The sequence below is a fragment of the Marmota marmota genome, unplaced genomic scaffold (genome assembly GCF_001458135.2).
Source record: "Marmota marmota marmota unplaced genomic scaffold, marMar, whole genome shotgun sequence".
NCBI classification, from domain to species: Eukaryota; Metazoa; Chordata; class Mammalia; order Rodentia; family Sciuridae; genus Marmota; species Marmota marmota.
This window is the reverse complement of record NW_026000252.1, coordinates 2,641,842-2,664,433: the sequence shown is the minus strand read 5'-3', so window position 1 is coordinate 2,664,433 and position 22,592 is coordinate 2,641,842. Positions and strand designations below refer to the sequence as shown.

The 22,592-nt window shown below is 38.6% G+C and overlaps 2 protein-coding genes across 3 annotated transcripts in view; one reads left to right on the top strand and one right to left on the bottom strand.

The window, feature by feature from the left end:
• Positions 1–8,048, top strand: part of Mospd1 (motile sperm domain containing 1) — a 20,921-nt gene extending 12,873 nt beyond the window's left edge. Inside the window, exons 4-6 of the mRNA XM_048796569.1 lie at positions 3,448–3,541; positions 4,206–4,488; positions 6,550–8,048. Coding sequence (XP_048652526.1) covers positions 3,448–3,541; positions 4,206–4,488; positions 6,550–6,581 — 409 coding nt within the window. The 3' untranslated portion in view covers positions 6,582–8,048. The remainder of the gene's footprint in view (positions 1–3,447; positions 3,542–4,205; positions 4,489–6,549) is intronic.
• Positions 8,049–18,334: 10,286 nt separating this feature from the next.
• Positions 18,335–22,592, bottom strand: part of LOC107159588 (P2R1A-PPP2R2A-interacting phosphatase regulator 1-like) — a 70,096-nt gene continuing 65,838 nt past the window's right edge. For both annotated transcript variants that reach the window (XR_007344831.1, XM_015506179.2), the window contains one exon: positions 18,335–18,452. The gene's annotated coding sequence lies outside the window, so the exon portion shown is untranslated. The remainder of the gene's footprint in view (positions 18,453–22,592) is intronic.

The following is a 22,592-nucleotide window of genomic DNA, read 5'->3' as shown; positions in this document are numbered from 1 at the left end:
CTCAACCTCCCAAGCCACTGAGATTACAGGCATGCGCCACCACAACCAGCAACGGTTAAGATTTAACAGTTTATGTACATGTACATATAAGGAGAACTTTATTGTTATATTTTTAATTTATTGGAAAGCATCCTAACAACCTAAAAAAATTATAGTAAGTATTGATTTATTCTTCTTTTACTTTTATAATGAACTTTGATATCTAAAGTATATGAGAGAATTCTTCTAATTCTAAAATTGGAGTAGGTAGATGAATGAAGACAGGTGACATTGTCCTAACATGCAGTGGTTTCTGTTTTGGAGAGGAAAAAAATCTCTCAGCCATTCATGTCAGGAAGCTCATAGGAAACAGGCACTTTGTCTTGTTCACAACTATGTCCTCAGTACTAGCACAGAGCCTGGCCCAGAGTAGTTTCACAGTAAATGTATGAAAGAGCTGAACAAACGGTCCACTCAAAATCCTGTCCAACATGCTCCATTGATGAGTAGTTAACCCACTATAGCTAATCATCCAGAAAAAAATTGTGTAGTTTTTTTTTCTTTTAAGTATAATGATGACTGACTGTGTCTAGGATGACAAAGTGATATTTTAAAATTTCTCCTATTAAATTAATAATAATTTATGTCTGTTTTCTAGTATGTAGATTCTCTGTTTTTTTTTCATTTACGTCTCTCTGCACTAAAATGTCAAAATAAGTTGAGGGGCTAGGGTTGTGGCTCAGTGGTAGAGCACTTGCCTAGCATGTGTGAGGCACTGGGTTCAATCCTCAGCACCAATAAAAAATAAATAAATAATCTATTGTGTCCATCTACAACTAAAAAAAAAAACATTAAAAAAAATTTTATATATGACAATGGAATGCATTACAATTCATATTACACATATAGAGCACAATTTTTCATATCTCTGGTTGTATTCAAAATATTAAAAATAAGTTGAGATTGTTTTCTGTAGGATTTTTTTCTGGGAAGTTTTAAAAGGTCATTATTTTTTCAAGTTGTTAGCTTTGAAAATGTTTCAACAAGAAGCATATCAGAAGCATTGGAAATGCAAGTATCATGAGACTCATTGCTAAAAAATAGTTGAAGGCTATATCATAAAAAATTTGGATTTTAAAGTGTATTGAAAGTTGGTAAAATGAGAAATTTTTTCTCAGGTTTATTGTATAAAAGACATATAGCAGTAAGAAATTCAAAAGAAAAAAAAAACACCTTTAATACCACATACTTAAGAAATCTCCTTATGTAACTGTTCCATGTTACTTTCCAGACCATTCCAATGTGTATAAATACAATTTTATATTTTGTGAGTTTTTTCATTTAACAGAAATTTAACTGTTAAATGAAGAGAAACCCACAAAGTATACTTTCATGCTAGAACCCAGGTTATTAAAAAGACAAAAAATATAGCTGAATCTTAATTACCTTACTAATGAACTGCTGTGTCTTGGCTATGTTTCAGTCTCTGGCTAAAGAAAATGATGCTGTTTATTATTGTTTATAATAATGCAAAATTGAAAATGACCCGAAAGTCCATCAATTTGGGAAATGATTAAATTAAGAGTGTTCATAAGACAGGGTGTTAGGCAGGTATTTACAAGGATCTGATAGAATGATAGATGTTTATATATATATATATATTTTTTTAAATTTTTTTCAATTTGTTCTACTTAGTTGTACATGACAACAGAATGTGTTTCAATTCATCGTACACAAATGGAGCACAACATATCAATTCTCTGATTGTACACAATGTTTATATATTGACACAGAAAAGGCTTCAAATGTATTTCTTAGTGAAGGGTGAAAAACAGTTATGTAACAGTACATATAATATGACCTCATTTATGTAAAGAATTATTTTACATGTTTATGTAGTCATTTATGAAATCTGAAAGGATATAAACCAAGCTGTTAATAGCATTAACCTATCTGTAGGAGGATGGGATTGTGGAGGAAACTTTGTTTTCTATATCTTGTTTTTGTGGTGCTGGGGGTTGAGCCCAGGGCCTCATATATACAAAGCAAGCATTCTGACACTGAGTTACACCCCCAGCCCTGTTTTCTATATCTTTGTACATTTTTTATAATCATGTAATATCAGGAAAAAGGCTATTTTCATTTTGTTTTTGGCATTTCTCTAAATACCAAATTCTTTGAAATTATTTTTATTGTAGGTTTGTAGTATGTGGTGTAGTTATAAATCATAAATATTTTCCTTGAAAATTTATCTTTGCAACAAATATAAATGCCAAGTTATTTGATTTATTAACTAAAATGAGATGGGTTTTTAAAGATATTTATACTATTGTTGCATCCCAAGCAATAATTATGAAATTTCAATTTGTTTTTTACCTATCTGGCTTTGGTGAGGTTCAATTAGACTTTACAACAGCTGAGGTATTAATAATTTAGAAAAGCTTCATTTAATAATAGAATGAACAGTGTTATTTCATTAATAAAACACCAAGATCGTATTGCTGTTGGCTATTTTTAATGAAAGGAAGATTAGTGAGAAAGCCACAAAACAGAAAATGCTGTTGTTGGGTTTCCTAAAAATAAGGTTATGTATATTGTACATATGTAGCTAGAGCTGTAGAATAGCAGGCTTGATAACAAATCTTTGAAAAAAAATTATTATTATTATTTGGTAGCAGGGACTGAACCCAGTGGCGATTAACCACTGAGCCACATCCCCATCCTTTTATATTTTATTTAGAGACAGGGTCTCACTGAGTTGCTTAGGGCCTCGTTATGTTGCTGAGGTTGATTTTGAACTCGAGATCCTTCTACCTCTGTCTCCAGAGCCACTGGTATTACAGGTGTGCATCACCACACCTGGCCTCTTAATTATTTTTTAAGTGTATATTACAGTATATAGGAACCTGATTAACTATAGGGACCTGGTTGCAGAATAGATCTCTAATAATCTTGCATAATTGAGAATTACACCTATTGATTAGCAATTTTATCCTCCTCCCCCAGACCCTAGAAGCCATCATTATACTCTCCAGTTCTATGAGTTTGACTATTTTAAATGGCTCATATAAGTGGAGTCATGCAGAATTTGTTGGTAACTGCCTTATTTCACTTAGCATAAATTTGCCAGATATTGTTTCTATAGTTTTCTTCTTTATTATGAATGAGGTAGGGCAAGGAGCAAGAATTTTTATGGGCAACTTTATAACATTCAAGTAGTGCTTTTTTTTTTTTTTTGGTACCTTAACATTTTTTACTATGGTAGCAGCATGCTGCAGTTATCGGGATCAAATCTGTCTGGACACCTCCCTAAGATATTGCCAGAAGATAGTGCAGCTCTACTGTAATAGCCTTACATGGAGGACATATGTTCCTTAATTTATGATGGCATTATGTTCCAATGAACCCACTGTAAGTTGAACATATCAGCCAGAATTGCATTGGTTACCCCTGGATCTCATATTTTAGCCATATAGTCCACTGTGGTGTATCAGTTGCTTCCTCTGATGATTGTATGGCTGATGTCAGCTGTGGCCCACTCCTGCTGCCCTGTATCATGAGAGTGCCATGCCTCATATAACTAGCAAAAGAGCAAAATTCAAAGTGTAGTTTCTACTTAATTCATAATGCATTCACACCATTTTAAAGTCAAGCCATCATTAAGTCAGAAATTGTTTGTAAACATAAAACAATCCATTGGAGTACAGGGAGAAAATATTGAACATCAGTTTGTTTTTAGCACATTCTATGGTAATTCCATTAGTATGTTTTATATTAAGCATACTAGTACAGAAATTGTGCATATAATTTATAGATGTACATGCATCAATGTTACATGCTTGAGCACTTTCTACTTACTAGGGTGGAATATCAGGGTGGGGTAATTTGGTGACCATTTTTTTCAGTAGGAACTTAGTAACTCATAATGCCATTTCAGCATACCATCCTGTAATGACTCAGAGCAGTTATGCTTTATAGACTTCCAGATAAGTGCAACACATAGGTCCCCATGGAATGGGAATGATGGGGGAAGGAGTCAGAGAAGATAGCCAAAAGAGAATCCTAGTGTGTGGTGGCCAGTATTTTTTGTTTTGGTACTGGGGATTGAACCTAGGGGTACTCAACCACTGAGCCACATTCCCCATCCCTTTTTATTTTTTTTATTTTGAGACAGGTCTCACTAAGTTGGACCTCAAACTTGCGATCCTCCTGCCTCAGCCTCCTGAGTCACTGGGATTACAGGCATGCACCACCACACCCATCTGGTGACCATTATTTGCAAGGAAACTTTTGTCTTCAGTTTGCTTGGGTTTAGAAGCAAGCTCAGGGATTTTTGTCTTTTTACAGAAAACAGAACTGTCTCCTCAGGACCTAGTTTACTAACTGTCTTCCTGGGAGTGGTGTGCATTGCAGCCCTGATGCTGCCCACGCTGGGGGATGTGGAATCGCTGGTGCCTCTCTACCTCCACTTAAGTGTGAATCAAAAATTAGTGGCTGCTTATATCTTAGGTAAGGGTTTTAAAGATGCATTGGGGACATATGTGTAGGATTTTATGTTGGGGGGTAATGGGTTGATTTCCTTTTTTGAAAAACAGTAAAGGATTGTTCAAAGGCATGTTGAGGTCGGGTGCACTTGGAGATTTAACTTTTGGCTCGAATTTAGTTCTCTTTGACTTATTTATCTAGTGCCTAAAACTCTATTTACTCCATTATTTTCCTTTTTCTGACTTCTGGTGCTATAATGTATGTATACAATGCATATATTTCATAATACAGTCTTTCTACTTGCAGGAACTGCTCCTGGAGAAACACTTAGACAAGGTGCACACTGTGATAAGGATGAACAGTGCAACCTTGCTTAATATTGTGAACCTTTCTATTTAAACCAGTTTCCTGATTTCCAGTTCATTCTTCCAGTCATCCTGGCTTCAAATCCTATAATTAATTATTTCAATTGAGCAAACATTTATTCAGTGCCTTCCATGTATCGAGCATCGTGACTGTGGTGATGAATGACTCTTTCTTCATATTCTCCTCTCACTTCAACTCTTTCCATTATTCTTTCAGTATTCCCTACTGTGCTCTTTTTTTTTAAATTTCTAAATTGTCTCTCCACCTTCTGTCTGTGTTTTTTCTCACTCATCCTTCCCCTTATTCTCTTGCCCCCTGAAACCATCCATCACATTGATGTCAGGTTGATTTCCATTCTCTTTTGGTTTCATAACCATTCCCTACTCAAAAATTTAGCAGTTGACCATAGTCCACTGGATGAAGTAAAACTCCATAGTTTAGTGCTTAAGACTCTCCACAATCAGCTGTGCCTAGTGGCGCATGACTGTAATCCCAGAGGCTTGGGAGGTTGAAGCAAGAGGATCGTGAGTTCAGAGCCGGCCTCAGTAACCTAGTGAGACCTTGTCTCTAAATAAAATACAAAAAGGGCTGATGATGTGGCTCAATGGTTAAGCACCCCTGGGTTCAATGCCCAGTACCAAAACCAAAACAAACAAAAAAAGCCTCTCCACAATCTGAGAGTTCCTTGAACCAATTTTGTCTAATTGCTTTCCTATATAAATCCTTGAGTAAAGCCTGTTGGATTATTTATTGACTCTGGAAAAGTTCATCTAAAGTCCTGGTCCTCCCAGGCCCTTGCTCATGCCGTGCCCTCACCTGGAATGCCTGCCTATCCCATTGTTCTGTATCTTTTCTATCATCTTTTAAGGGGACAATCTTTGGGGACAACTATGTTGACTGCCTCAGCCTTACATGATCATCCTCCTTTCTTGTGTGTGTGTGTGTGTGTGTGTGTGTGCGTGTGTGCACGTGCGCGCATGCGTATATATGTGTTTCCCTGGGGATGGAACCCAGGGCCCTACACACGTTAGGCAAGTGCTCGACCACTGAGGTACACCCCCAGCCCTGTACTTTTTATCACTCACCTCACCATTCATTTAGGACTGAGCACATTCTTTTCTTTTTTTTAATGTTTTTTTTTAGTTGTTGATAGGCCTTTATTTATTTATTTATATGTGGTGCTGAGAATCAAACCCAGTGCCTCACATATGCCAGGCAAGAGCTCTACCACTGAGCTACAACACCAGCCCATAAACACATTCTCATATTATTAAATGTTTATGGTCTTGTATGCAGAATCACTAAAGAAAAGCAGGAACACTGCTTCTATCTCTGTGGCCCTAGGGCCCTGATACAAATAGGCTCTTGAAGCTTCTGTTGACAAAGCTTGCTGGCTTTACTAACACTTTAAAATGGCATGTCTGCTATTATTATAGCTGATGTGATGGATAAAGTAGGAGGTATGTGTGATGGTGAGATGAACTATGGCCAGACATTAGTGATTTAATTAAAATCTATTCAGTGAGTGCCCATTGATGTTAATTGGATTTTTTCCTGTATAATATCAACTAAATTCAAATTGACTTTGAGGTCTTGGTAGAGTGTCTGCCTGTGTGTTATATTTTATTTATTCATTGAGGTCTGAACAATTGCTTATTGAATGGAAAATGCAGTACAATGCATGTCTTTAACTGTTCTCCTGTTTTTTTTTCCTTTCAGGTCTTATCACAATGGCTATACTTAGAACGTGAGCAAGGATTTCAACCAACTTCTGAGTAAATTTATCTTGAAAATATGAATGTGGACTGCCTTTTATCTCTATTTCACTCCATTAACATGCTACAAACTATTGAATGATTTCAAATAACTGCAAATGTATAATATATATTTTAAATTTCTCTATAATTTTATTTGAAGGATGCCAGCACATTATGTTACAGACAGCAAGGCTGCTTCTGAGTGACACCTAGGAAACTATTTGAAGAAACTTTTTTATATCTATACCTGTTATGCAAAAGACTTTAAAACATTTGTTATTTTCTCATCTTTTTTCTAATTCACTTTGATTGACAAGGGTCGTGTGTCCTTCAAAGCTAAAGGCTGAAAAGAGCAAACAGATCAGGCAAAAAATAAAATTACATTGACTTCCTAGCTATGAACATCAGTGTTACTCTCTATGTAAATTATACCTTGCCCTCTATCATTGTGAACAGTTGCTATGGTGTTTCTGAGAGTTTTACAGTTAATGTGTGGAGGGTTAAAAAGTATAAGGTACTAAGGGATCATGCTTATCCTAGGGTCTCATGGAAGACCGGACATATTTAACTCATCTTGTGAACTACAGATGGGTTATGGTCCATACACCAAGCATATGGGTTTTTTTCAAAACCTAATTGAAGTAGGTTGACCTGTTTGGTCTGAGAGTTCTAAGGGAAGGTAGGCATTTATTTAGTTAGTTTGCCCTGGCTTTACCTCTGGTTAATGCTTATGTTAATAGGGGGAAATCCCTTTATCTTTTTTCCCAAGCCCCTTGCCTGCCTGACTGTAAGTGACTTGCCCAGATTGGGATTATCAGGTATCAGATGGTTTCTGTAGAGATGACTTTTTCACCTTTAAACTCTTAAGCTGAGAATGGAAAACCCTTGATACCTGCGTCTATTTTATATCAGTCACTGAGACATTTTTAAGTTTTTATTTATTAAAGTTTTTATTTATTAAAACAACTTTACCAAAAAAGTCCCCTAAGCACAACTACTTACATTTCTTTATAGCCTCTTCTGATCTCTAATACATACATATATATTTGCACGCATACATATATGTGTGTGTGCATATATATGTATATAATATGCAGTTTTAACTGTTATTGTCATAGCAACTGATCTTTTGTCTTAGGATTTTTATCTGAAAGCACAATGTATTGAGAGTCTCTTGAAAATCATCTTTCAGATCTTTTTATAGAATGAATTTATGCACTGCTACTGTAGCATTCTCAAGGAATATACGTAAAAACAAATGTATGCCTGAAATTGGTGTTTGGAGAAAACAGTTCTGCTTCTAAAAGCTTTTATGTCTAGTCTTTCATAGAAAATCATGTTTAACCATTTGGGGAGCATAAATCATTCAGTGGATCATGTCTGTACATTGTGTAATGACTGAAAAGCACATAAATATAATCTACTTTGAACTTTGTTTAAAAAATGTTTGGGAGGCTCTCACTCTTGTCTCTCTATCCATTTTTCAAGTCCTGTGTGTGTGTGTGTGTGTGTGTGTGTGTGTGAGATAACATTGTAAAGAACAGAAATTACTCTTAAAAAATAAAAGAAAATGGAGGCCTGTGTTTCACATTGATAAAAAGTTTATTTGGGTTAACTCAGGAACTCAGATTTTTAACTCCCCTATTAAAGTTGTCTCAAATTTCTATGAGTTAAATAGGGAAAATAGGAACAGTGAAATATATGAGCTAGAAATGTCCTTAGTTTCTTGTTTTACCAAGGTGGTTAATTTTTTTTTTGGGGGGGGGTACTAGGGATTGAACCAAGGGGTGCTTTGCCACTAAGCTACATTCCCAGTCCTTTTTTAAATTTTAATTTTGAGACCACTTCTCACTAAGTTGCTTAGAGCCTCAGCCTCCCTAGTAGCTGACATCACAGATGTGTGCCATCACGCCCAGCTGGTTAATTCATTTTTTAAAAAAATATTCATTTATTTTTAGTTTTTAGGTGGACACAATATCTTTATTTTACATTTATGTGGTGCTGAGGATCGAACCCAGTGCCTCGTGCATGCTAGGCGAGCGCTCTACCACTGAGCCACAACTCCTGCCCCTGGTTAATTCATTTTTAAAAATATTTTTTGTTGTAGATGGACACAATACCTCTGTTTTATTTATTTATTTGTTTTTAAAGTATTTGTCCACATCCAATTCCTGGAATTTGTGAATATTACCTTATGCAGATTTTTTTTTAAAGAGAGAGTTTTATTATTTATTTTTTATCGTTTTTCGTGGACACAACATCTTTGTTTGTATGTGGTGCTAAGGATCGAACCCAGGCTGCACGCATGCCAGGCGAGCGCGCTACCGCCTGAGCCACATCTCCAGCCCCATAATTCATTCTTAATTTAACTTCCTGAATATGTAACAATCGTGCTTCAAAAATTAAAAGCTATGAGGCTGGGGTTCCAGCCCCCAATGTTTCTTTATGTAAAAAATATAGTCATGTTTCCTTTGTATCAAAATGATAAGAATTTTGTGAGTAGTCAGAGAGCTGGGACTTGTGCTATCTCTGGATCAGTGAGTTTGGTTCATATATGAAGAGTTGAGTTCACAAGAAAAGGCAAGGAAGTGCAAGCCAACAGGTGAGGAGATTTGTTTTGAAGCAACATCTACAGAGAGATTTGAGACTGTGCTGTGTATGCCATTATTTCCAGTCCACCATGAAGAAAATGTTTTTATTGCCATGATTCAAGGGGAAGAAAGCTGGCCAAGGGGCCGTAGGTATTGCAAAGGAGCAGGGAAGAAGCAACGAAGTGGTTGTCATTGTGACATCAAATATGATTCATCCTGAAAGTAGCTAGCCAATAGGAAACATGCAGCAAGAGACATGGCAATGGTTTTAATTATCTGTCTCTGCAGGTGTTTCTGCCACCTTGAAATGGTTAGGCCAGCACGATTCTGCCGCCCTAGTTCACTTCAAAAGGAGTTGTACCAAGTTAGCAATGTAAAGTTTTAGGTTTCTAGAAGGATTCTGGAAGTGAGTGTCTCCTAGATATTTTCATTCACTGAGCAATTAAGTGAAAGGACTATAGCAGCTGCTGAGGGATACCTGCAGGGTTTCTGCACACCCAGGGAAACAGAAGTTAAGCTTTCAGAATGTCATTATTGTGAAAGAGATTCAAGATTTCAAGTGTCATCCAGTGCCCTGACATTTACGGAGAACATGTCTCAAAAGAACAATTTAGACCTAAGGAGAAGAAGTTGGGGTTGAAACTGCCTAGAAGATTCAAAATGAAGGAGCCCAGCAGGGCCTGTCTGGATGATACCAGCAGCAGAATGTCACATTAGTGATTATTGCACTAGGAAAATATTTGCTACACCTATAATCTGGAAGTGATAAACAACATACCAGAGCAGAACTTCAGTCTATGGGATTAAATACCAAACAGAATAACAAAGAGTTGACCCACCAACAAGCATTAGAATAAAGCCTTGTCCAGTGACCACATCAAAGATTCTTTAAGGAAGCTATAGGCAGAGAAAGCAGGGATAAATGAGGACACAGTTTGGAGAGGCTTTCTATATTTAAGAGAACAGAAATGAATGGACTAAATTCAATTTGGCTATTTCCCCTGTTTTGTTCATTTGGTTTTTTTTTTTCTTTTCTCTGATTTGCCCATCATTTAGCTAATCACAAAATTTAAAAAAAATCTTCCAACAAATTAAAGGGTATCTATTCTGGGCTATGTCAGCTTCAGCACCTAATAAAAACTGGGCCCAGTTTCGGAAGATGATGGCAGGGATTGTCCAGCTCACTCAATTAGGTGAGCAATTGCTTTGTGAATCACTGACTTAATGAAAACAGAAGCTAGGCGGTTCACGATGTGATCAAGCTAGGTGGCAGGCAAGCCTGTTTCGATAGAATGAAAAGAATAAATGATTTCAGGAAGATGGAGGTAAATTTTAGTGCAGCGTAGAGAAAAATAGTGCAAAATCTCACTTGACAAAAGGGATTAAGAAAAATGTGCTGAACCCTGGGGTAGATGGTGGAATACAAATTTGGTGCACACATGTGGATGAACTCCCACAGTAAATCAGTTTCGTACAATCAAAAGTTATAGGAGGGGGCTGGGGTTGTGGCTCAGTGGTAGCACACTTGCATAGCATGTGTGAGGCACTGGGTTTGATTTTCAGCACTGCATGTAAATAAATAAAACAAAGGTTCATTGACAACTAAAAAATATTTTTAAAAAAGTTACAGGAGGCCAAGGCTTAGAGAATTTAAACAAAAGCTCTCTCTCCTGAAGAATGTATTTTTGGAGCTGATCATTGTACTAGGTAACTTACATCTTCTGCTGTTCTCAGGCTTTAGGAAACACATGTTTTCTATTTGTTTGTGGTTCTTTTTAAATGTATTTTGTAGTGCAGTTTGGGGTTCACAGCAAAATTGTGCAAAAAGTACATAGAGTTCCTGTTGCATGCACAGCTTTCCCCTCTACCAACATCCCACCCACTCTGGGACCACATTTGTGACAATCCAGAAGCCTACACTGATGCAGCATTATTCTGCAAAGTTCAGGGTTCACCATTGTGTGGCACATCTATGGGTTTGGACAAATGTATAATGACATATATTGGCCAATAGCATACAAAGTTTTACTGACCTAAAAATCCTTTGTTGGCCCGGGTGACATGGCGCACGCCTATAATCCCAGTGGCTCTGGAGGCTGAGGCAGGAGGATCAGAAGTTCAAATCCAGGCTCAGCAACTTACTGAAGCCCTGTCTCAAAATAAAATACAAAAAAAGGGCTCTTGATGTGGTTAAGTGGTTAAATGCTCCTGGGCTCAACCCCTGGTACCCCCCTCCCAAAAAAAATATTGATAGAAGCTAAGAGAACAAGAGAATATAGTATAATGAATTTCTCCTATGCACCCATTGCCTGCCTTCAGAAATTACCGACCATGGCCAATCTTAGATTTTTTGGAGGGGAGGGTACCAGGGATTGAACCCAGGGGCACTTGACCACTGAGCATATCTGCAGCCCTGTTTTGTATTTCATTTAGGGTCAGGGTCTCACTGAGCTGCTCAGCCCCTCACTTTTGCTGGGGCTGGCTTTGAACTTGTGATCCTCCTGCGTCAGCCTCGTAACCTGCTGGAATTATAGGCATGTGCCACCATGCCTGATCAATCTTAGATTTTGTAAAGGCTGTGGGAAACAGAGCAATTGGCATACTGGTTATTACTTTTGTGGAAAGGGAGCTTCTTCTCAGTCAGTTTTTAAAATATATATTTTTAGTTGTCAATGTACCTTTATTTTATATGTGGTGCTGAGAATCAAACCCAGTGCCTCACATATGCTAGGCAAGCACTCCACCACTGAGCCACAACCCCAGCCCCTTCTCAGTCATTTTTATTGTATTTATTTGTAGTACTGGGGATGCAACCCAGGGCCTCGTGCATGCTAGACAAGTGCTGTACAACTGAACTACATCCCCAGCTCTCAGTCATTTTAATTAAATTAAATTTATTTATTCAGTGGTTCAGGGGATTGAACCCAAAGGTCCTCTACCACTGAGCTATATCCCCAGCTCTTTATTTTATTTTTTATTTTGAGACCATGTCTTGTGAAGTTGCTTAGGGCCTCAATAAGTTGCTGAGGCTGGCTGGCCTTGAACTTGTGATCCTCCTGCCTCAGCCTCCTGAGTCACTGGGATTACAGGTATGGGCTAGTGCACCCAGCCCTCTGTCATGTGAGTGAACTGTTCTGTGGTGACCAAGTATTAAGCAGTTAACTATGCCAGGCACTTTGCCAATGATATCTAGACCCTTGCTACTGCAAGTGTAGTCTGTGGCCCAGCAGCATGAGCATCTCCTAGAGCCTATTAATAGTGGAGAGCCTCAGGCTCCACCCCAGATCAATCAAATTGCAGTCAGCAATCTAACAAGATCTCCAGGTGACCTGGACTTGTATGAAAAGTAGAAGCACCGTATCCCTAGCATAATAGCTTTGTAACAATCTTGAAAGAATACTACAAGGCAAATATTATCATGCCCAAGTTACAGATAAGATGACTAAAGCTGTGAGAGACCATTAGGCTTTTCTAAGATTCCATGGTTAATCAATTTAGGTCTGTCTGGCTTCAGAGCCTATGATTTACAGCATGCTTCCTTCCAGGGAGACTGCACTTTTGTAGCAACTCGGTAAAAAGAAAAAAAGAATCAGAAATAATATGTGTACACATAACACAAAAATATCCAGTCATCTCAGCCACAACAATAGCAGAAAACCAAACTGTCTGTTGTGGAGCTGGCAATCCCTTGCTCTGCTGAAAGGCCTTTTCATTTTGCAACTAGTTATTTTGTCTCATATAGACAGCTAAATATTTCAGAGTAGTCAGCAAAGAAAACTAGAGCAACTATTAAAGTTACTTCACCTTGACAGTGACTGCTGACCCAAATATGAATCAAATTGTAAACCACAAGCTCTCCCAGAACAAAGATTTGCTATAAACCCAAATAACTGGTGAAGGCATTTTTTAAAAAAAAAGTGTATCAGAATGGAACCACCATTTGATCCAGTTATCCCAGTTCTAGGTTTATACCCAAAGGACTTAAATTCAGCATACTATCGTGACACAGCCACATCAGTGTGTATAGCAGCTCAATTTACAATAGTTAAACTATGGAACCAACCTAAATGTCCCTCAATAGATGAATGGATAAAGAAAATGTGGTATATATACTCAATGGAATGTTACTCAGCTTTAAAGAAGAGTAAAATTATGGCATTTGCCTTAAATGGTTGGATTTGGAGAATATCATGCTAAGTGAAATAAGCCAATCCCATAAAACCAAAGGCTGAATGTTTTCTCTAATATGTGGATGCTAATTCACAATAAGGCGGGGGACACTAAGGAAGAACAGTGTTACCTTAGATTAGGTAGAGGAAAGTGATGGGAGGGGAGGGGAGGGGATGTGGGGATAGGAAAGATAGTAGAATAAAACAGATATTATTACTGTGTGTGTGTGTGTGTGTGTATTTACATGACCAATATGATTCTGCACCATGTACACTCAGAAAAATGAGAAATTATATCCCAACTATGTATGATATATCAAAGTGCATAAATGCATTCTGCTGTCATGTATAACTAATTAAAACAAATAAAAAATTTAAGATATAAAAAAAAAGTGTATCAGGGCTGGGGACTTGGTTCAGTGGTAGAACTCTTGCCTAATATGCTTGAGCCCCTGGGTTTGATCCCAAGCACTGGGGGACCCAGTTCACTGGTGCTATCAATCTGTCTCATATGCTGTTACTCTCCTTCCTTCACTAGATGCAGGCCTCTTGACCTTGAACTTTCCAGCCTCTAGAACTGTAAGAAATAAATTTCTTAACATGAAAATGTTTGGCCAGGTGCGGTGGCACATGCCCAAAATCCTAGCAGCTCAGGAGAATTCATGAGTTCAAAGTCAGTCTCAACAACTTCAAGGTGCTAAGAAACCCAGTGAGACCCTGTTTCTAAATAAAATACAAAATAGGGCTGGGGATGTGGCTCAGTGGTCAAGTGCCCCTNGATCCTCAGCACCACATAAAAATAAATAAATAAAATAAAGGTATTGTGTCCAACTATAACTAAAAAAAAATTTTTTTGGTACCAGGGATTAAACTCAGAGGCACTCAACTACTGAGTCACATCCCCAGCTGTATTTTGTATTTTATTTAGAGACAGGGTCTCACTGAGTTGCTAAGTGCCTCGATTTTGCTGAGGCTGGCTTTGAACTCGTGATCCTCTTGCCTCAGCCTCCCAAACTGCTGGGGTTACAGGCATGTGCCATGAGACCAGGCTAAATAAAATTTTTAAAAAAATTCTTTATCTCCTCTGCCATTTAAATAACTTTTTGGATCACTTTATCCCACATTCTAATGGATTGAATTAATATTTTGTGGCCAATCTTACCTCACACTAAAAGAATTATAATGAACAATACTAAGAATGAGTCAAAATAAGCAAAACCAAAATAATTAGGGTAAAATACTTAAGAATTACTTTAAGGGGCTGGGGATGTGGCTCAAGCAGTAACATGCTCACCTGGCATGCGTGGGGCCCTGGGTTCGATCCTCAGCACCACATAAAAATAAAATAAAGATGTTGTATCCACAGAAAACTGAAAAATAAGTATTAAAAAAATTCTCTCTTATCTCTCTCTCTTAAAAAAAAGAATTACTTTAAGAATATTTTTCAAAATGTTAAAGAACATTTTGAAGACAATATTTTAACACCATATTTTAGTAATGTATTAATCAGTGTATTTTTCCTCCAAAACCTTCCAAAGACTTTTCTAAAAATCCCTTTTTATTTCATTGATCACCTTTGTAAAGTTAGAAGGGCAGTTATTATTTCTCTGTCTTTAGTAGATGAGGAAACTGAGGCTCACAGGTAATATTTACTCGCTGTCCACAAGAAGTTGGCCGTAGAGTTAGCTGTGCCCTACTGATTTACTCCATGATGTATAGAAAAGTAGTTTTCAGGCTGTGCCTAAACCTGAGTTACTCCATTTTATAATGCAGTAGCGTTTACTCCATTTTGAATATAAATACTGAGGTGGAATGACTATGCCTTGTTTGTTCAAGTAAACAACCACCATCTGCCTAGCACAACCATAAGTCATAAAGTGATAAATAAATTAACCATGCTAATAAAAATGAGCACCTGTGAACTTATCAAATAAATCAAAAGGACATGAATGCATAGGCATATCAAATTCATTTAAAAAAAAGGCCTATAAGCTTATCAAACATGCCAGACCACTGAATGAAGCAACACCCTTACCCAAGGCCCATAAAACAAGACACAGCTGCACAATGACCTGGTCACCTGGTCACTCATCACAAGCCTTGCCCAGGAAAATCCAAAGCGACAAACCTCTGAATCTATTCTCAGGCTTTAGCACATCACGGTTTCTCCTGCCCCTGACGACCTTGCATGGCCCACTCCAAGTTGCTGACACTTCCAGCTGACACTCTGAAACTGCCATCCATCTGGGCTTTGGTCTAGAATAAGTTCCTGTGCTTTGACAGCTCTGTCCCCTGGCGTAAATTCTTTGGCTGGTTCATAATCTTATCTGACCACCACAGTGACTCTGTCTTCAGGTATCTGCTCTCTGCCTTTGCTCTCAGTTCAGTCTCCTGAATTCCTGTGGCCACCTTAACCCTTTCATTCATATATATATATAATATATATATTGTGTAAAGGGTGATGTATGACTTCAGCATTATTGATATTAGTAGTTAAAATAGGAATAAAAGAACTTGTGATAGCCCCGCTTATGAGAAGCAGGTGACCCAAGAGTATTTGATGAACTGCCACCACTGAGAGTAGTGTAGCCTGTGAATTTATTGTTTTTCAATAAATTCTGAACATTGTAGAAATACACAATCATGTGTGGTCTATGTTAATGGCATAGCTTGCCCAGCCACTAAGAGGCAGAGAGCCAAGACTGGCATCCAGACCAGACACTGGCCCTGTGTTCTTTCCAACTTCTCAAAAACTGAAGAAAAAGATAGCACAGGAACAGCCACAAAAATCACCCACTAAGAAAATCAAGGCAGCCAGGTATGGTGGTGCACACCAGTAATCCCAAAGACTTGAGAGGCTGAGACAAGAGGATGGCAAGTTGGAGGTCAGCCTCAGCATCCTATCAAGACCCTGTCTCAAAATAAAAAAAGGAAAAGGGCTGGGATGCAGATCAGTGGTAGAGTGCCTCTGGGTTCAGACCCCCATAATACAATTAAAAACAACAACAACAAACAAAAAGGCAACAAAGAACATGGTAGGATTATTAAATGAGTTCAAAAAAACGATATTGTAATAAGGGCTCCCTTTGAAATGATCCTTCATGGGCTGGGGATATAGCTCAGTTGGTAGAGTGCTTGCCTTGCATGCACAGGCCCTGGGTTCAATCCCCAGCACCATCAAAAAAAAAAAAAAAAACAAACCTGTCCTTGGCTTCCCCCCTTCCCTTTTGCCCTTCTAGCCTTCCCTATCCTTTGGCCTAAGAAAAGCCCCTGCCTAGATGTTAACTGCCCTCGCTGAGGAAGAGCCTGTCCAGCCTACAGACTCATCACTTCCTTCCCTCCCCATAAAAACCACTTGCCTCCCTGAGCCAAGAAGATAGATCTTTGAGGAACTAGCCCCATTACCTTTCTCAGGGCTGGCCTGATTCATTCCTCCCAACACTCACCTCCTGAATATTGGTACTTAAGTGGTGGGAAGCCTGGACTTTTGATTCCAATAACATTTTCACTTTGGAAATCACAAATTACATGGATGTGTTATTTGGTGGGTGTTGGTGGGGAACTTGAATCATAAGTACCTGCATTCATCATGCATATGGAAGGCCTTTAGTTGTGGCTATGATGCAGCCCACAGCAAGAATATTTGGAGTAGGGCACAGAACTAGGTGCATTCTGTCTTTCTTTTGCTCACTGTTTCACCGAAGGGGAAGGATGGAATGTTCTGGAAGGTGGGGGATTCCTACTCAGAATGTAGGGACCTGGGGCCAGTTACCAGGACTATAGTGTTCCGTGGTTCAAAGGCAGATATCAGCTCCCTCCTATATCTCTGGGGCCAGCTGTGGATGGAGCCACCAGCTTAAAGTCATTTCTTCTAAAGGGCACAACATCCTAATAGGTCTGAGCCTGGCTTGTGTGTGTGCCACTGTTAAGGTGAGGGGAGCATGGTACTCTTCATGAAAAGCAAGGTAATAGTCCATTGGGGGAAGGGGTCTAAATTAATCCTTGCCATGGAATTCCCTAGGGCTTCCCCTCTGCTAACCCCTTCTCATCTTAGTACTACTTTGAGTTGTTATTTTGTTTCTTTTCTTTTTGCAGTGCTAGGGATTGAACCCAGGACCTCACACATGCTAGACAAGCACTCTACCACTGAGGTACATGTCTAGCCTTTTTTAAATTTTCTGTTTTGAGACAGTACTTCACTAAGTTGCTGAGGCTGGCCTTGAACTTGCAATCCTCCTGTTTCGTCCTCCTGAGTTGTGGGGATTATAAGGCATGAACCATGACAACTGGCTAGGAAAGTACTTTAAAATTGCAAAATTATAGAGATGGAGAACAAAGTAATGGTTACCAGAGGCAGGGATGGGGAGAGGTGTGGGTATGAGTATAAAGGGGTATAGGAAGGAGATTTTTACATTTAATAGAAAGGCATAGCACTAGACACACATTGTACCTATATCAAATTTTCTAGGCTTTCTATTATACTATCATTATGTAAGATGTAACCATTGGGTGAAGGGCAACTTCCTGTGAATCTATAATTTATTTCAAAATTTAAAAAAAAAAATCAACTCTCAAGCACAATCCTGCATTTCTTTTAAGTGCCTTATAAAATCTTTCATTTTCCAATTTTTCTTTTGAAACAAGTCCATTCCACCACCACTCTATACCACCCCTCCTTGATTCTTGAGAACTAAAAGTATAGACTTAGAAACAAAACTTGCTCACTTGGATGAGTGATGTAAGTCTGTAATCCCAGCAACTCAAGAGGCTGAGGCAGGAGCATCACAAGTTCAAGGTAGCCAGTCTGGGCAACTTAGGGACACCCTGTCCCCCCCAAAAAAATAAAAGAAGGGGCTGGAAATGTAGCTCAGTGATAAAGTGCCCCTGGGTTCAACCCCCCCAAAAAATTAACATGAGAGAAAAAAAGAAATAAAGTTTCCCTTTTCCCCCGTCTTAATTATCCCCACTGGAAAGAAAAGTCAGAGAATGTGAGTGGCCATCTTTTATTTTAATCTATGGACCTGATGTTTCAGGTGGAGCTATCCATTGGTAATGGCTTGAACAGACTGGAAAGGATCTGTATTTGCCTAAGCCAGTTCTTCTCCCTGCCATGGAAAAAAAAAAGCAGAAACATGTTAAATTCCTTTTATCCCTTCAATGTGAACAGAAGTATCAAGTGGGAAGTAGGGAGAAGGCAGGCCAGGAAGCTCTTGGTGTTGAGCTACCCCCTTGAAGTCAGGTACTTGGGGAAGAGTAGTAGCTCAGCTAACCTCAGAGAGGGGGCATTTGGAGTTGAATGTAGAAACCTGAACCAGCTTCTCCTTCCCACCTCCCCAGAAGAGATGGATAAAGCCTGGGCCCTTCAATGGGATCAGGTGGTTATTTTAGGCAGGGACTTGCAAAGGGAACATCTGCCACAGGCCATTAGATTCCAGACACACCCTACCCCCCCAAAAAAGGCCCCAACTTGGCCTTCATACATTCCATGTATCTCCCTGAAAGTCCTTCAGTATTCCTTGGTTGGCTCATGCAACCCAGTAGTTGATATAAATCATCTCTTTCATATTATGCTCTAAATTTAAGTCTGAGGGACCTGTGTTCAAATCCTAGTTCTACCATTTACTAGCTACAGGATCTTAGGCATGCTGTCTACACCCTAACACTCCTCAGTTTGTTCATCCATTAAACAGGGGTAACTCCAGCCTTAAAAGGTTTGTAAAGTGTTGGGTACCTAACAGGTACTTAGCAAATGCTAGACCTCTGTTTGCTCTGCTCATTCTTTTCCATGTGGATGCCACATTGCTCACTGGAAAGGAAGCTCCTCTTCTTTTTCCTTTAGTACCTAGCCTAGGGTTGGGCACACAGTAGCTTGTTAATGAATCCTTGTTGGCACTGATTTTTTTAATATTTATTTTTTAGTTATAGTTGGACACAATACCTTTATTTTATTTATTCATTTTTATGTGGTGCTGAGGATCAAACCCAGGACCTCTCATATGCTAGGTGAGTGCTCTACTGCTGAGCTACAACCTCAGCCCTGCACTGATTGTTTTGATGATGCTGACGGAGACCTGAAATGGACATAAGGGAATGTCAGCATTCCATTTCAGAGGATGAAGGGAACATGCTTATTTTTTTTTTGGACAGCACTGGGGATGGAACCCAGGGTGTAATGCATGCTAGGCAAGCACTCTACCACTCACCTACACCCCCTCACCCCTGCCTACATGCTGAACTCTTTATTTCCTTGATACATTGTTAGAGCAGAATTCTTCAAGTGGTAAAGCATGTCTTTCCTCCAAACATTATTTTAGATAAATATTATGCAACCCCAGTAAGATTAGAAAGCAATGGTTTTATGTACCTTGACAAAATGGCTTCTTAAACAGTTTATCAGGTGTAAAGCAGAAAGAAGAAGGGATTATAGACTAACATGCTTATTGCCACAGAATTGAGAAGATTATCAAAGATAGCAGTAAAATCTGAAATTGACCCAGTTATATACACTCCAATCACTGTCTTGGAACTATATTTCAGTTTGTAGTTACTTGAGAGCTACACTGGAAAGAAGAATGCATCAGGAAATAAAGACCAGAGCTATAGCCCCAGATTTGGTCATACCTTCTCTCACTTAGCCATGGCAGACGTGCAATAAATATCTGATGGCTAATTAAGAGAATGGCTATGCTCTATTGGATAAACTTCAGACAGGACCCTACCTTATTTGAATTTATTAAGTCAGTAATTGTGTGACCTACAGGAAGTCTCACTTTGCCTCTCTGAGTCTCATGCTTCCAATCTGTCCGATGGTGACAACTATATTAATATTTTTTTTGTACCAGGGATTGAACATGGTGTTGCTTAACCACTAATCTACATCCCCAGACCTATTTTATATTTTATTTAGAGACAGGGTCTCCCTGAATTGCTTAGGGCCTAGCTAAGTTGCTGAGTCTGGCTTTGAACTCAGGATCCTCCTGTCTTAGCCTCCCAAGCTGCTGGGATTATAGGCATGCGCCACCACCACCCAGCTATATTTATATCCTTAAGCGACTATTAGAATTATAGGAGGGAATGCAGAGGCAAGAGCTGTGCAGACTGCGATTGTTTTCTATTATTGTCTGCTATGTAATAGTTACATGAATAGCTTGTGATCATTTGAAAATAATGTCCTAAATCTATTTCAAGGGGGCTGAGCATGCTCTGCCTATGTCATTTTCTTTCCTTACATGTTGGCAAGCCAACCAAAACTAGAGTGAGCAGGAGAGACAGTTGTGTTCTCCTGAGCTAAATATCATAGACAACAGCACTCCATTTCAGGTTCTCAGATGGGTTGGATTTCAGATATGGTTCCTCTTACAGATGGAATCATATTCCTCAAAAAGGTATGTTGAAGTCCTGTGAATGTGCCCCTATTTGGAAAAAGGCTCTTTGCAGATGTAAGGTTTGCCACTATAAAGATCCCTTAATCTGGCATTCTAGAATGTACGACATATTTGGTTTATTAATGCCATATACATTCTCCTTTCTAAAATAAAATCTACGGCTTTAAGAAAACTGAGCATATATAAACTCTAAAATGATTACCCTTTATCATGTGAATTCTTGGAAATGGCTAGGAAGTTTCATCTATTCTTTAATTCTCAGTAGATATTTAACACTGAGGAGAAACTTGCAATATTATACTTTTTCCAGGCACATGAACGAAGTATAGAAGAGTCCTCTTTGGCTTTAAATGACTCCCCCATCCCATGATGACAAGCTTCAAGTCATAGCTGATCACTTACTCAATTGGATTTAAGACCAATAAGTGCTATTTAGAGAAACAGTTTCATATTTTAGATATTATCTTTATATTGTTTTTCATGCATACCCCATAAGCAGGACAAATTCTGTCACAACCAACCCTAAAGGAGTGTTGAGGCTCTTTTGTTAGTAGGGTTTTTGTTGTTTGAATATTGTTAAGGTGAGTCATACAGTCCCGTAGAGATGATATTCATTTATAATAGGATTAACTTCTGACACATTTTTCTTCTTCTTTGTTTTAATTTGTTCTTTAGCATGGTTTTAAATTCAGCTTTTATCGTCTAGATCTTATGTCCTTTTTTGCTTCCTTCAACAACTAAAATATATTTTGCTATCTGTTCTTTTTAAAAAAGGTCTCCAACTTTGTGGGTTTTAAGGATTCAGGTAACTTCTTTTGTGAGCTCTGCCCCCCATATTACAAAATGTTAAAAAAAAAAAAAAAAAAGATTCAGCTACGAGTTAAGAGAAGGCCTCAGGGTGGGCCATAATCCAACTAGTGTCCTTTAAAAAGAGGTAAATTTGGACACACACACACACACATACACACACACACACACACGAGAACATCATGTGAGACACAGAAGAAAGAAGGCCATATGAAGATGGAAACACAGATTGGAGTTGTGGAGCTGGAAATAAAACACTCCCCAAACAGAAACAGCCCCACCACCCTCTGCCCTCTATGTAGTCCATGGTACCCTGTCCTTCTAAGTACATGAATCTACATGAAAAGGACACCTTGGTCCAAGCACATTAACATGTGGGTCTTCAGAATGACATGAGAGCCTGTGTGGAACACTGAATTGCATTCCATATTTTCCAAATACACCAAAAGGTAACTCTCTAAAGTTTGATGGAGAAGAGCAAAAGCAGGCGGGCATGGGATGCACGGGTGTGGGGTATACCAAGCCAACAGCTGCTGCCTGCTACCTTCTGCATGGAGACTATCTTGGGAAAGCTGTAGAGTCCATTCTGGGCCCTGATAAAGACCAGGGAGCTTTCAGGAGAACTAGCCTCATCTAAGGTTTACAAGTGCTATAAAGTATTATGGGCTTTCAAACCAGGCTGCATCTTGTCTATGCCTAGACTCTGTAGTGTTTACCAAATAGTCATTTTCAAAATAATATGTACCCACTGATTAAATGAGTCCTGCAGAAAGGATGCCTTCTTTTGCTTAGAACAGAAGTTTCTGGTTGGCCAAGGTTGACAATAGCCATCAATAGATTATAAATCTAGGGAGTCAGAATTTGTGAGAAACATGATTATTTACATAGTCTCAAAATACTTAACATACATTAGTTATGAAGTACACAACAGAAAAAATGGAATCTTTACAGAGAAAATAACCTGGAAGACATCATTCTGACCAAGGAATCAAAGTTTAAAAATCAACAATAATCTAGCCTGTTTTACTTCTGCCAAAAAAAAAAAAAAAAACA